Raw genomic sequence first — 13,710 nt, forward strand, 5'->3', positions numbered from 1 at the left:
CTGGGCTCTCTCCAAGTCAACCTTAAATGCCACCTCTAGCAAACACCTCCAGAAGCTGTGTCATCCATGAGTTTCTACCACAAAGAGATCTGCAGTGTCCATCGACCACACAGACTGCCTGCTTCTTCTGCATCCGCACCACTCCACTGGTGCATAGCTGTAAAGAACAGTAGCAGTCAGTGTAGCTGCCACTGTCCCAAATCCTATCCAGGGCAGCTGTCATCCATAAAGCAAGGATCATGTCAGGGCCCCACCTGAATCAGCATCCACAGCTCAGCTTCACAGAGGTAGGAATGTGAGTTCCTGGGATCTCAGAGAGATTTGCAAACCTGACCCAGGAAGCGCAAGGATACACTGCAGCCAGAGTCATCCAGAAAACAGCAACTTTCCCTCTCTGGCCTTCGAGGGTTACAAAGTAACAGTTTGGGGGAACAGTACTCTGCCAGCCCAAATCAGGAAGAGAAAGGGTTCCATCAAATCTAGTCTACAAAGCCTGCATTATCATAATAACAAAATCAAAGACTGAAAGAGGACCTAAATACAAAAGACCAATTTCCCTGTGACAAGAGATGCAGAGTGTCAGCCAATCTCACAAACTGAATTCAAGAACATAGTAAGATTCCAAACGGGCTCCACCTCAGGTAAACAGGGTTGGTTCAACATAGGCAAACCAGGAAGTGTAATACACAATTAATAGACTTACAGAAATCATAGATCTCCTCAGTAGATACAGAAAGGACATTTGGCAGAATTTAGTATGCCTTCATGATAAAAGTCTTAGACACATTGGGAATAAATTGAGTATACCTCAAAATAATAGGGGTTATCTACAACAGACCTGTAGCCAGTGTTGTGTAAGTGGGGGAAACTGGGAATATTTCCTGTAAGGTCTGGGATGAGATAAGGGGTCCCCCTCACATTCAGTACAATGCTCTGAGTCTTAGCAGTCAGAGAAGAGAACACTGTAAGCTGGTTAAAATAAGAATTAAAATTATCCTTCTCCACAGATCACCCTATTCTACATACTCTTCTAGAATACCTTTTCAGTTATACTGCAGAAAGCAAAAAACAACACAGGAAAATCAGTGTTTTCTTCTACGCAATAATGAACTTGCTAAGAAAGAAATTAGAAAAATTATCCAATAATAATAATAATAGTAATAGTAATAATAATAATAAAGAACTAAAACAACCCTAACCAAGGAGGGGGAAAACCACTACAATGAAAACTTTAAACCTCCCAAGAGTTTGAAGAAGATTCTAGAAAATGGAGAGACCTCCCATGGACATAGGTTGGTAGAATTAATATTGTGAAAATGATCATTCGGGGCTGGGGATTTAGCTCAGTGGTAGAGCGCTTGCCTAGGAAGCGCAAGGCCCTGGGTTCGGTCCCCAGCTCCGAAAAAAAGAACCAAAAAAAAAAAAAAAAAAAGAAAAGAAAAAAAGAAAATGATCATTCTACCAAAAGCAATTTACAGATTCAATGCAATCTCAATCAAAATCCCTACAACATTCTTCATAGAAATAGGAAAAAAAATCCTAAAAATTATATGGAACCACAAAAGACTCCAGATAGCTAGAACAAGCATTTCCCTAAATATTTTAATATACCACAGTAGGGGGTTAAGTCATGAGGTCTCTACGCTCATTGACAAAAGAGCTATAAGGAGTGGGGTGTGGGTGTATGAGTCTATTCCCTACATTCGGAAGGCAGAAGCAGGTCTATCTCTGTGAGTTCGAGGCCAGCCCGATCTATTTGACAAATGGGATTCTGTCTAAAACCAACATCAAAAATGTAAGGACTCGCACCCTTTCTCCTGCACCCTTCCATCTTTCTACCATGTGAAAAGACAGTTGCCACCACGCCCTGGCACGCCATTAGCCAAAGCCTTCAACAGATGTTAAACCTGTCAGTGCCTTTATCTTGGGATTCCTTGGGATAGCCTCTAGCATTACAAGTAATAAATTTCTATTGTGTATAAATTACACAGCAGCATCTCTTTATAGCAACACAAGTGGTCTGTGATCCTTCTAGAAAGCATAGCTCTCTCCTTAAAAGTTTGGAGAAACTGAGTCAGTGAGAGGAAAGGATGTCCACAGATCCATGAGGCCACTAATGGCGACCACCATCTATCTCATAGCTGAGGTAAGTGGCAAATGGGACAGCTAGATGTCTTAGGGATGTATCCATTTCACAAATACAGATAGAACGCAATATTAATACGATATAATTCTTAACATGCCACATTGCTGATATGTATTTTATGGAAGCAAAACTACTGTTTACTTAGTTTTATACAGGTAAAAAGTGTTCCACACGTATGGTCTTAGAAGAAGCTCTTAACATGGGGAAAATGCTCACAGTTGAGTCTGGAGACAGATTGCAAACCAGAAACTGGGCATATCTCTGGGCTGAAGTCCTGAGCTGATGCTGTCAGGATTAATCTCCCGTCATCTACCCAACTCTACAATTCCCTTTATCCCCTCAGGTGGCTGTGAGCAGAATTAGTGGGAGGGGGCATGTTGCCTATACAGAGAAAGCTTCCTGGACGGATTTGAGAAGCTCCGGGGAAGTTTTTATTTAAGGCAACGTGTCTTCTTTAACCAAGAGCAAAAGTGGTGACTTTTGGCAAATGGCAATGAAATCCTGCACAAGCCTGGTGACAGCAGCCAGGATGGTGGAGGACCATCAAACTGGGACGTTCCACTGAGACTTCTTATTGAGACCTCCTAAGCCACTGCTGTGGCCAAGAGCAAGGGTGCGTCTGAATTGGTATAACCAGAAATGCAGATGGAGTAAGTCTCACTAAAGCTCAAGATTTAGAACTGATATTTGGAAATGTATGTGAGAACCTTTAGTCCTGAGTTCTCATCCAGTGAGGAGGTCACAGCAACCCTAATGTGAGCGGCAGCTGTGCACTAAACATAACTGAACATCAGCAGATATAACAACCGTTCTTTGGAATCCTCACCGCGCCCACTTCAGAAAACCCAGCATGCTGGGAAAGAAAAGAATGCAGTCTGGAAGAGAGGCCAATGATTGATTAACAGGTTAGATCCTCCAGTGGCTAGAAGAAGAATAAATATAGGAGGGAAAATGAGGCTTAAAGCAAAACAAAACAAAAGATATTCATTATTTTACATATGTGAGTACACTATGTATTCAGACACACCAGAAGAGGGCATCAGCTCCCATTACAGATGGTTGTGAGCCACCATGTGGTTGCTGGGAATTGAACTCAGGACCTCTAGAAGAGCAGTCAGCGCTCTTAACCTCTGAGCCATCTCTTCAGTCCCCTAGAACAGATGTTTAACAGTCTTAAGGATGCTTTTGTGAGAGGAAACCAGGATGAGAAGCTGGAAACAGGAGTGGCCTGAGCCGTCATCCTGATCACCAGACCATCCTGAGCTAACACAACCTGCCAGACCTTTGTATTGCATCCCAAGTAAGCAAACGACTCCTGGGGGCCAGGCAGGCCCACCTCCACGTCACAGCCGAAGACGCTGGGCAGCCTGGGGAAGCATCTTCATTTAAGCAAATCTTCAGGCCGGATTTTCATATGCACTAGGCAACTGCCTGTCCTAAGTGAATCAAGGCACCAGATTTCTGACCCAAAGCTGATTGGCCCATAAGGACCCGCGACTGGGGAGCTTTACAAGCACTCCTCACAAAGATCTCCTCATGCAAGACAACGGCTGGCAGAGCCAGTGCAAAGGACCCTGGGAGGGAGGGGCTGGAGAAGTCTCTATTAGCAACCGGATGGCACGGAAGGCAGGTATTGGCCTGTAGAAAACAACGTAAGACATGCTGCCCGTGACTCGGTGACATGCTGCCGCTGCTCACTGACTCTGTTAGGAGGACCCAACCTCTGGTAACAAGAACAGCTTTACGACCGCAACAGAGATGCCCCACAACTCCACCCACCATTATCTTCAAGTAGCGTGTTGGTTTCACAGCGACGGGTGACACACAGACATGCCGGAGCCAGGCATGACAGGCTGGGAGTCCTAGACACCCGATTAGGTGTCCGAGGAAGGGTCCTGTGGCATGCCCCAGACTCACCTCCTGGACATTCTCCTTCACCCGGATGTCAGAAGGATGCATGACAGTCCCCATCACTTTCATGTTGCCACAGACAACCAGGGCTTCATCAGGTGTGTCTGTGTTTATTCCTACTCGCCCATGACAGGTGACAGATTCCGGAACTTGTCCTCGCTGCCACAGGGCGTCACTGTCATTTTCAAACTGCCCTGGGTTAGAGGCCTGGAGAAACACAGCAGCAGACTGCAATTAAAGTTCCGGTGGCAGAAAGAGTTGATCATGCATCCTCAGAGCAAAGGAAAACTGACTGTTATCCGAGTCTTTCCTATGAGACTGGGTTGAACACGCTGATATAGTCAATTAACACCAAGAGCCCAGGAGAGCCAGGGAGACCCACAGCAGTAGAAACTCTGAATACCATGGCTGAGAACACAGAATCTCTGTGTGTTTGGTCATACCACATAGACAACTTTAAAAGGTGAGAAAGGGGACATGGACTAAAATTTGACTCTCTTTTCAGGTATAATAATAATTAAAATTCATAACAGAAATAAACATGTTATCCTATGATCAATTAAATAAAAATACCTTGTATTTTACTAGTCTTTATAACTAACTTCAAAACACTCATATTGGTGGTGTGCCCGTGCAATCTGTCAAACAAGTAACAGTAACACAGACAGCTTCGACTACTCTCTGAACACGGGTGGTGCTGTGGCTTCTCGGCGGCCGCATGTTTTGTGTGCTACCCCATGAAGCAGTTCTGTGATCTAAGTACCACCATGCTCATGCTGACACGGGCACTCTGAAAGGATAATAAATTGCCCAAGAACACGTAGGTGATCCTTGCTACAGCTACCTCTGCATGTCCTCTGTTTACCGAGTAACAGCTCTCCACTCTGCTCTTTCACAATGTGGCTTAGAGGTCGCACCAGCGGTCCTTACAAACAATCCAAAGGGAACCAGGCCTAGAAACACGCTTTGCCAAAGAACTTCTGCTGGGTTGTACCCTCTCCTCTCTGCTCCACTGTAGCTGCTGACCTGTTTTCTAACACGAGGTCTCCAAATCCTTCACATTCCTCATGACAAAGTCCGGTTGCTTTTTCTAAATGATGGTATTCTAAATGTGATTTTCCGTTTGCATCCCCTTGAAGAGAGTCCAGACTCGCTAAGATCCTGACACCTCAGCAGACAGCACTAACACAGGGATTTCCATTTTGTCTGCCTGGGGTGCTTCGAATCTGGGCACCATCTATCCCTGCAGACCGCTCCGAGTCCTTACAGAGATTTGCTCCTGAGCACACACTGGGAGAGCTAGGGACTGGGGTAGGTGGCTAAGCCACACTGTTCACTAGATACTTTTTTGGTATTGCGTGAATGTTCTGCCACATGCATGTGTTATACATTAAAGTAATAACAAAATAAAAAGAAGCCACCAGGTTTAGCTCTTAGTTTGATTTCAACTGAAGAATTTTTGGGGCAACTCCGACCAGGACTTTGTTTCTACCATCTGAGAACCTCTGCCTCTTAGATGACCCAGCCACAGATGCTTAGCAGACAATAGCGGTGGGAGAACACAAGGCAACAGTTTTAAAAGTTATTTTGTATAAAACACTTCCACAAAAGCTTTTCTGCAAGATCCTTGGCTGGTTGGATGTGAACCGTTGTTAAGCTTTGACTCAGTTCTTTTTTTTTTTAATTTATATAACATTATTTTACTTTTTATTATTATTAATTTTTATTAATTATTCCATTCTTTTTTATTCTTTTTTTCCATCTTTATTAAATTGGGCATTTCTTATTTACATTTCAAATGTTATTCCCTTTCCCGGTTTCCATGCCAACATCCCCCTAACCCCTCCCCTCCCCTTCTATATGGGTGTTCCCCTCCCCATCCTCCCCCCATTGCCGCCCTCTCCCCAATAATCACGTTCACTGGGGGTTCAGTCTTTTTTTTTTGGTTCTTTTTTTCGGAGCTGGGGACCGAACCCAGGGCCTTGCGCTTCCTAGGTAAGCACTCTACCACTGAGCTAAATCCCCAGCCCCTGGGGGTTCAGTCTTAGCAGGACCAAGGGCTTCCCCTTCCACGGGTGCTCTTACTAGGCTATTCATTGCTATCTATGACGTTGGAGCCCAGGGTCAGTCCATGTATAGTCTTTGGGTAGTGGCTTTGACTCAGTTCTTTTATGGTGAGCGATCTACACAGAAGCATAGAGTGAACATGCACTTTGCTCTCTGCTGAACGTAAGGAGCCACTTTAAGGAAGCAGAATGGGACAGGGACGGATTCCTGCTGCTGCAAACGAGCTTTGGGATAATTCTTATCATGTTGGTAACTGGATACTGGAGAAGCAGGTGGAAGTAGTTTTTTTTTTTTAAATTACAACTGCAACATTTATATTTGTTTCAACAGATGAAACTTAATCCCTAAAATAAGTTCAAATTATTTCATCAAGGAATGCAGATAGATCTACAAGAGCTACTAAGAAGGGCTCATAATCTCGAATGAGAAATACTACAAGACCTATATATTTACTTCCCCTCCTGGAACCCATGTCTTCATGGGTGAAAGCAACCCTTAGTGCATGCTGTCCAGAATCAGGAGCTTCTCTCCATAGGAGACCCAACAGCGGTTGCTTGATACCAAACGCCAAACTGGTTTCATGTACTTTTCTAAAATACTTTGTGTCTCATGGCTTCATACGTTTAGGGAAGAACTCAGCATTCCAGTCTATGTTATATGAAATCAACTGGTTGTAAGACTTTAGGGCAAGTATCTTCAGATACTAGTGTTATCCTTTGGAGAATGTTGATAAGCCTACTTTCCGTCTTTACCCATCTCCAGAGATTATTGTGGAATTCAGGGAAATCATATGTGCATGAACAGTCATCAAAATTAAGGATGGATGGACACAAATTCATCCTCCACATAATTGCCCGGAGGCAGCGCTCACTGTTTAACCTGTAATCACACAGCAGCACAGCTCTATGGAATCACAGTGGGGTAGGACTCCCTTCTGCAAGAACACAGTGCAGAGGGCACCTCCTGCTCAGGATAGCAGAAAGCATTAGAAGTGATTTGAGTCTGGAAGGAAAAGTCACAGGAATTTTTTGTTGGTGTTGTTTTACTTTTATTTATGACTCTAAACACAGACAAGGAGCTAATAGCAGAGTTTGTGCATCTTGTGGAAAAGTTGTTGAAACGGGGTCCAGAGATGCTCTGGACCATTCAGTGTGGTGTATTTAGATCTGCATCTGCAGCCAGGAGCTTCTTAGAAATGGATATCTGTGGGCATCGCTGTGGAGATTAAAATAAAAGCTTAGGACTCGGCTTAGCTATTTGTGTCTGCACAAGCTCCCAGGATTGTATTTCTGTGTGTGCACACACTATGTGTGTGTGTGGGTATGCGCATGTGCATACACATACATGTGTGTGCCTATGTGTGTCTTTCTATGTGTGTCTGTGTGTGTGTGTGCACGTGTGCGTGAGTGCCCATGTTCTCACAGGACAATGAGCTGCCTCCGAGAATGTCCCTTTTCCATCTGTACCCTTCACCAGTCTTACAGTCTTTGGTGTTAGTCTTCTACCTCAGGGTGGTTTGCAGGAAAAGCAGGAATCCTTGAGGATGGGACCATTTTTCTTCTTCCAAGAATGAAACAGAAAAAAAAATGTGCTTCTTTTCAAAAGAAGGAAATCCCACGGTGGCTTTGAAAGGCAGACAGAAGTAATTGTACCTCCTGCTTGCCGTACAGTACCTCAAACAGTCCCTAACTGAATACTTAGAAAGGAAGCAGAGCTGAGCAAAAACCGGGTCAGCACAGGGAACTCTGAAGGAACGCCACTCAAACCCTGAGAAATAAATCGGTGTATTGGAGAAGACCTTAATTAACACTAAGTCATTTACACCACAGGAGTTTAATATATTTCTAAACCTGTTGTGGTTGACAAATCAGATTGGACAATGGCCAAACACTGGCCACCATGGTCCCTTCAAGAAGAACTTTGACAAATGTGGTGTCCTGGATACCTCCCCGAGACCAAAGTCTTGGGGACAGTCCTCATAACGTCACTTCTAACAGAGTAAAATACTGATCCCCGCCATTTGAGAAATGGTTTAGTGTATACACACACACACACACACACACACACACACACACACACACACACACAGAGACAGAGACAGAGAGTCAGAGAGACAGAGAGTCAGAGAGACAGAGAGACAGAGAGAGACAGAGAGATTCAGAGTCTCCCATCATGGTCAAGCATGCAATGCCTTTAATTATTAAACCTTCCTTCTTGTCTCTTATTCTGGAGTTAAGCTAGCAGAACCAGGCCATAGCCTCAGAGGCCACACTTGACTCTTGGATACAATGTAGTCTCTTTCCATTGCTATATACCACACACAGATGTCCTTCTAGAATGTGAGGTGCAGCAGAGACTGGCTGAGCATTTCTAAAACTACCTGAATCAAACAATCATGCCATTCTTTGCATTTCTTCCCCACCTCTCTCTCTCTCTCTCTCTCTCTCTATATATATATATATATATATATATATATGTGTGTGTGTGTGTATTATATATTATATACATATATGTGTTTGTTTATGTATAAATATATGTATATATAATCTAGTGTTATATGATATCATATATTATGTTATACAATATATTGTATATTACATATTGTGTATTATATTTTATACATTATATATTATAAATACATAATAAATGCATACATACACAGTGTTACAGTGTCATCCATTTAAATGGACCGAGAAGTCCGTTTCCACCCTCATACCTGTGTTTTGGAGCAAGAATGAAATAGTGCCAGTGAGCTATTTGGAGTTAGAGGGTCTGTGTTACTGTTATCATTGTTCTTGTTATTCTGAGGGTACGTTGGTGTCTCCAATTCTACTGCAACACTAGGGCGCTCTCTTTAACCAAGAGTAATAGCTGGGAGAAAGCTACTGTCTCCAAGTACGATGCGTCCTTAGAATTTAAAAACTGGGTCAATTACGTGACCCCTAATCTCGGTGTGTCACACTCAGACTAAATGTGGATTTCGGCAAGTTTGAGCTAATCATCTTTGTGCTGTGATGAGGATCTGCCGGGGCGCACTGGTTAAGCAGCTTCCTGTTCATGGAGGTCAGGAGAGCCAGGTTCCCTTCCTTCCCTGGCTGCTCTCTGAACTTGCATAGCGCTCACAGTGCTGCCAGCTGAGAAAGGGGAAACCTCTGCCACGAAAGTTAGTCAAAGAATGCAGGCGACTAACAGAGTGTGTGTCCCAAGTAGAAAGATGGTACTGCGTCTTCATTCCTCCTGAGGAAAAGTCAGGAACAGTGAGCAACCTAATTTCTGGGCTGGCGTTCAGACCATATTTGTGACCACAGCCAAGCAATTTAGGTTGTACCGAATGAGAGGTCCGGCATAGCTTTGAACAGGGGGTAGAGAGGAGGGGGAGGGCGTCTATGGGAGGACTGGGCAGATACCTGGTTTTACCTCAAAAGACTCTTACTGGCCTATGGTTATGTCAGAAACAGCCGTGTGCAAACAGCCAGCTTCTGTGCAAGCATTTTACTTCACTTCTGTCTTTGCTTCACCTCCAGTGAGATTTCTGGGGTAACTGAAGGGTTTCCACTAGTAGCTAATTTATCACGTTTAATTGGCTAACATAATAACAGAGGGTCCTTTGATTCAGAACAGCTCAAAGCAGGCAAGAAGAAACTCCACTTTCCAAAAGGAGGCAGACGTGTCCTCAGTGCCTCAGGTGGGCAGCTGGGAACACAGGCTTGCCCACAGTGGATGGTGCTCCCTTCTGGAACATCACATCCTCCCTATGCAGCTCTCAAAGGCCTGGGGCAGCACGTCTCACCTAAGGCTGCCATGCCGGGGAACCTACTGTCTCCTGCAACACTCTCGGTGGCGGCCAGTCTGGACCCACAGCCACAGCTGCAGCTGCTAGGAGCTTAATGTCCCCACAGCTGCCAAGACGCCATCCACAGCTGTAACCACTCAGCAAATGTGTTGTGCTAGTCCCTCGTGTGAGGCAGTGGCCCAGATGCCCTGGGGTCAGCAGTCGCTCTGGGACACAGAAAACCTTCCTGGTACTTTCTTTACTCAACAAGCCTAGATCAGAGAGAGAGAGAGCTGGGCTACTGCTGACTCCATTATTTATGAGCTGAGTGATATTGCGTGAGTTGGCTTCTCAAACCTCCGTCCTCTGGGTATTGAGACTACTCACAGAATAAAAATGTGTCATCAGTATAAAGTGGTGCCATGCGTAGATGTTTAACCAGTGCCTCCAACAGAGAGTCAACATCAGGATGTTCCCAGCCTCAGTACTGTGGCATTTGGAGAGGGAATACTTCCGGTGGGAGGGTTTTCCTGTCTGTTGTAAAGTATTGCACATCACTTCTGTCCTTCCTGACCCTGACTGAGAACTACTGTATGAAAACTAACACAATCGTTTCTGCTATTACGATTACCAGCCACGGTTAGGAGATGATGCAGTTCAAGTCTACCTATGTCCCCGACGATTCGACTTCTTCCTGCAAGGGAGAAAAGTATACACGGTCCAGAAAACCAGAGCGCTGTGCTTACCCTCACAATGATCCTTTCAGAGATGTGGGCAGCCAACAGGTAGAACTGGTCTTGGTTAGCAGCGTACAATCCGACCACCAACATGAAGTATCTAGTTCAGAAACAGCAAACCAATGGGAGCATGTCAAAGAACGGAGCCTCTAACTCAGAGATCCGCCCACTTCTGCCTCCCGAGTGCTAGGATTAAGGCCATGAGCAACCACCTCCCAGACTTTGATCCTCTTCTTAGGCTGCAGTTCTATAAAGGGCAAGAAGGCAGGGCCTGGAAAACGTTTTTTTCTTCCCCCACTCAAATTTATTTTATGGGTGTGAATTTTTTCCTGCATGTATATATGTGTCTATATGTGCCTGACTACTACTGCTCATGGTGGTCAGAAGAGGGTGTTGGCCTCCCTGGAACTGTCGTTATGGATGGTTGTAAACCACTATGTGGATGCTGGGAACTGAATCTTGTTCCTCTGTAAGAACAAGGGTTCTTATCCAATGAGCCATCATCTCAGAGACAGAAGTCTTTCTTTTGGGCTCTGGGGCTTTGAGGGTGGTGGTAGGGCTTTACCCTGAGCATGGCAGCTCCTTTGGCTGGGATCTTAACTCCTGAGCCACTCCAAACCCCCTCACCTTGTCACTCCAGTTTCTAGACAATGTGAATGCTCCCCTTGAACTAAATCAAATCACTATTAATTATGATTGTTTCCGTTGTTGTTAACTCCCAGGGAGGACTCAGGAGGGGTCATGCACTGGACTAAGTCATCTTCATTGCTCAAGAGCCCTCAAAATGTCCTGGGGCGGGTACTGTTCCTGCACCCACTTGACAGTCTAGGAAATGAATTAGAGATGAGACCAGGAGCACGGGAGGCAGTGTGGCCGTAGACAGAAATTAATTTCAGACAAGTTAAGCTGCACACCCAAGGTCACTGAGCTAGCAAATAACATGCCTAAATCTGTCCTACTGGACACCAAAGCATATGCCAGAGACCGATGGGACAGACACCACCCAGAGGCTTGCTGAGCTATAGCTGGCTACGCTCACTCGCCAACACTTGAGTCAGCAGGTCTTGGTGAGGCTTGAGAACGGGTGTTTTCCTAATGTAGCAGCCATCTCTGCCGGCCCTGGGTCAAGCCTCTCGAGGAGACAGGTGGACATTGTTAAGGGTTTTTCCTTGTTTCTTTTTCCGTCCCTTTTTATTTATTTTTTACCCTTACTTCTCCTTTTGGTCTCACTAAATAGCCCAGGTTAGCCATGCCGCCTGCCTCTGACTCCCAAGTCCTGGGATTGCAGGTGTATGCCGGTCTGCCTCTCCTTTTACTTCTGTTAAAATAAGGAGAAGGGGCAGTGTTTCAGGACCGGCACACAGATTTGGAAACTGCAGTCAGTCCTGAACCCAAGAGCGATGTGGGCGCCCATCTGGAGAAGCACGGAGGGAATTAGACCGAGCACTGCTGGGAGTGAGGACCGGAGAGCCAAGGTATCTGGGTAAACGAGATACATTAATAAACCAAGTCGGAGAAGGGAGGAGATCCCCGAGTCTGGCTGAGTGTGCTGGCTGGGTGGCCCAAAGGATCATGGGCACTGGAGGCCAAGTCCTGGCTAGGTCACGTGTGCAGCCGTTCTCATTCACGGCGCCTCAGGTACCTCTGATCGGGATTGGGCTTCCCCTTCTTTCTCATGTTGTTTGCTGTGGTTTCACCGAAGTGTAATCGTCCCAGGGTCACTTTGGTAACCTGGTCAGTCAGGAGGTCGATTCTAAAACAAACAACGGAAGTATCGAGATACATAAGAGAACGCAGAGCTTGATCACGCCTAATCTGCTGGGACCCCGGATGTTTGGCTCCCTGATCTCATCGCACTGCAGAGGACAGCTTATCCTAGGGTTTGTCACTTAGGGATCCACAGCATGGGTAGGAGTGTCCACCAAGGAAGACCACAGAAGGACGCCTTGCTAGCAGAAGCTGTGCTTCAGGTTTCGATCCAAGGACCACGACTCAGCATGTCCTAAACAGTTTCTGTCACTTCCATGGTGAGAGGAAAGATACTCTCCTGGTCTCAGCACTGTTGCTCTAGCACCCCACACTGGCCTTTTCTTTGTGAAGGTGACCTCCCATAGCCTAGCCACAGGAAACAGCATCCTTCCATGAAAAGCGGCATAGCCTGACCAAGCAAGGGAGATTCCCCATGCACCGGGTCACGTGCTTGCCCGTGTGCCTGGACTGCACCGCAGTTTGTATGAGTGGCTCTGTCTAGGCTGAATGACCATCCTGCCCCGAGGGCTTGACAGCAGTTAGCCTAGGCTACCTCATCAGTATCCTGACCCAAACAAGCCAAGAAACAGATCCTGCCTCACACCATTCTAGAGAGAGGACTCTGGTTCTTTATGTCACTACTGCTGTGGATAGTACCACAAGATCCAGCTCTCAACCTGACATCTGTCACGGTAACCATAAAATACACAGAGAAATGGACTGTATGCATGCGTAGAAGGGAAACCTCAAAATTAATTCAACCAAAATTGTGCTAATCTAAATTAAAAAACTACCATCTCTAGGCATGTTGCATATCCAGGAATCAAATTGTTAGCAACTCCATTCGTTATCAAAGCGTCTAGAAGAGTGGTGAAGTTTTCAGGTAGACCTTTTCATAACGGTCTTTTGCAATGGCCTCGGAGTTTTTTTTTTTATAATTGATAAACAGGTGTTTATAATACTATCGTCCTGTTATACATGTATCAGAGGATGGCCTTATCTGGCATCGATGGGAGGGGAGGTCCTTGGTCCTGTGGAGGCTCAATGCCCCAGCGTAGGGGGATGCTAGATCGGTGAGGTAGGAGTGCGCAAGTGGGTGAAGGAGTACCCTCACAGAGGCAAAGAGGAGGAGGATGGGATGAGGGGCTTGTGGAGGGAAAATCGGGAAGGGGGATATCATTTGAAATGTACAAATAAAATAATAAAAAATTAAAAAATAAAATGCTGGGGCTGGGGATTTAGTTCAGTGGTAGAGCGCTTACCTAGGAAGCGCAAGGCCCTGGGTTCGGTCCCCAGCTCCGAAAAAAAGAACCAAAAAAATAAATAAA

General features: G+C 45.4%; 1 protein-coding gene across 2 annotated transcripts in view; it reads right to left on the reverse strand.

The window, feature by feature from the left end:
* Nucleotides 1–13,710, reverse strand: part of Myrfl (myelin regulatory factor-like) — a 116,668-nt gene that overhangs the window by 42,260 nt on the left and 60,698 nt on the right. For both annotated transcript variants that reach the window (XM_063264422.1, XM_063264421.1), the window contains exons 9-11: nt 12,276–12,386; nt 10,643–10,733; nt 4,064–4,264 (exon numbers count right to left, since the gene is read on the reverse strand). In XM_063264422.1, coding sequence (XP_063120492.1) covers nt 4,064–4,264; nt 10,643–10,733; nt 12,276–12,386 — 403 coding nt within the window. The remainder of the gene's footprint in view (nt 1–4,063; nt 4,265–10,642; nt 10,734–12,275; nt 12,387–13,710) is intronic.

This window comes from Rattus norvegicus, chromosome 7 (genome assembly GCF_036323735.1).
Source record: "Rattus norvegicus strain BN/NHsdMcwi chromosome 7, GRCr8, whole genome shotgun sequence".
Lineage (NCBI taxonomy): Eukaryota > Metazoa > Chordata > Mammalia > Rodentia > Muridae > Rattus > Rattus norvegicus.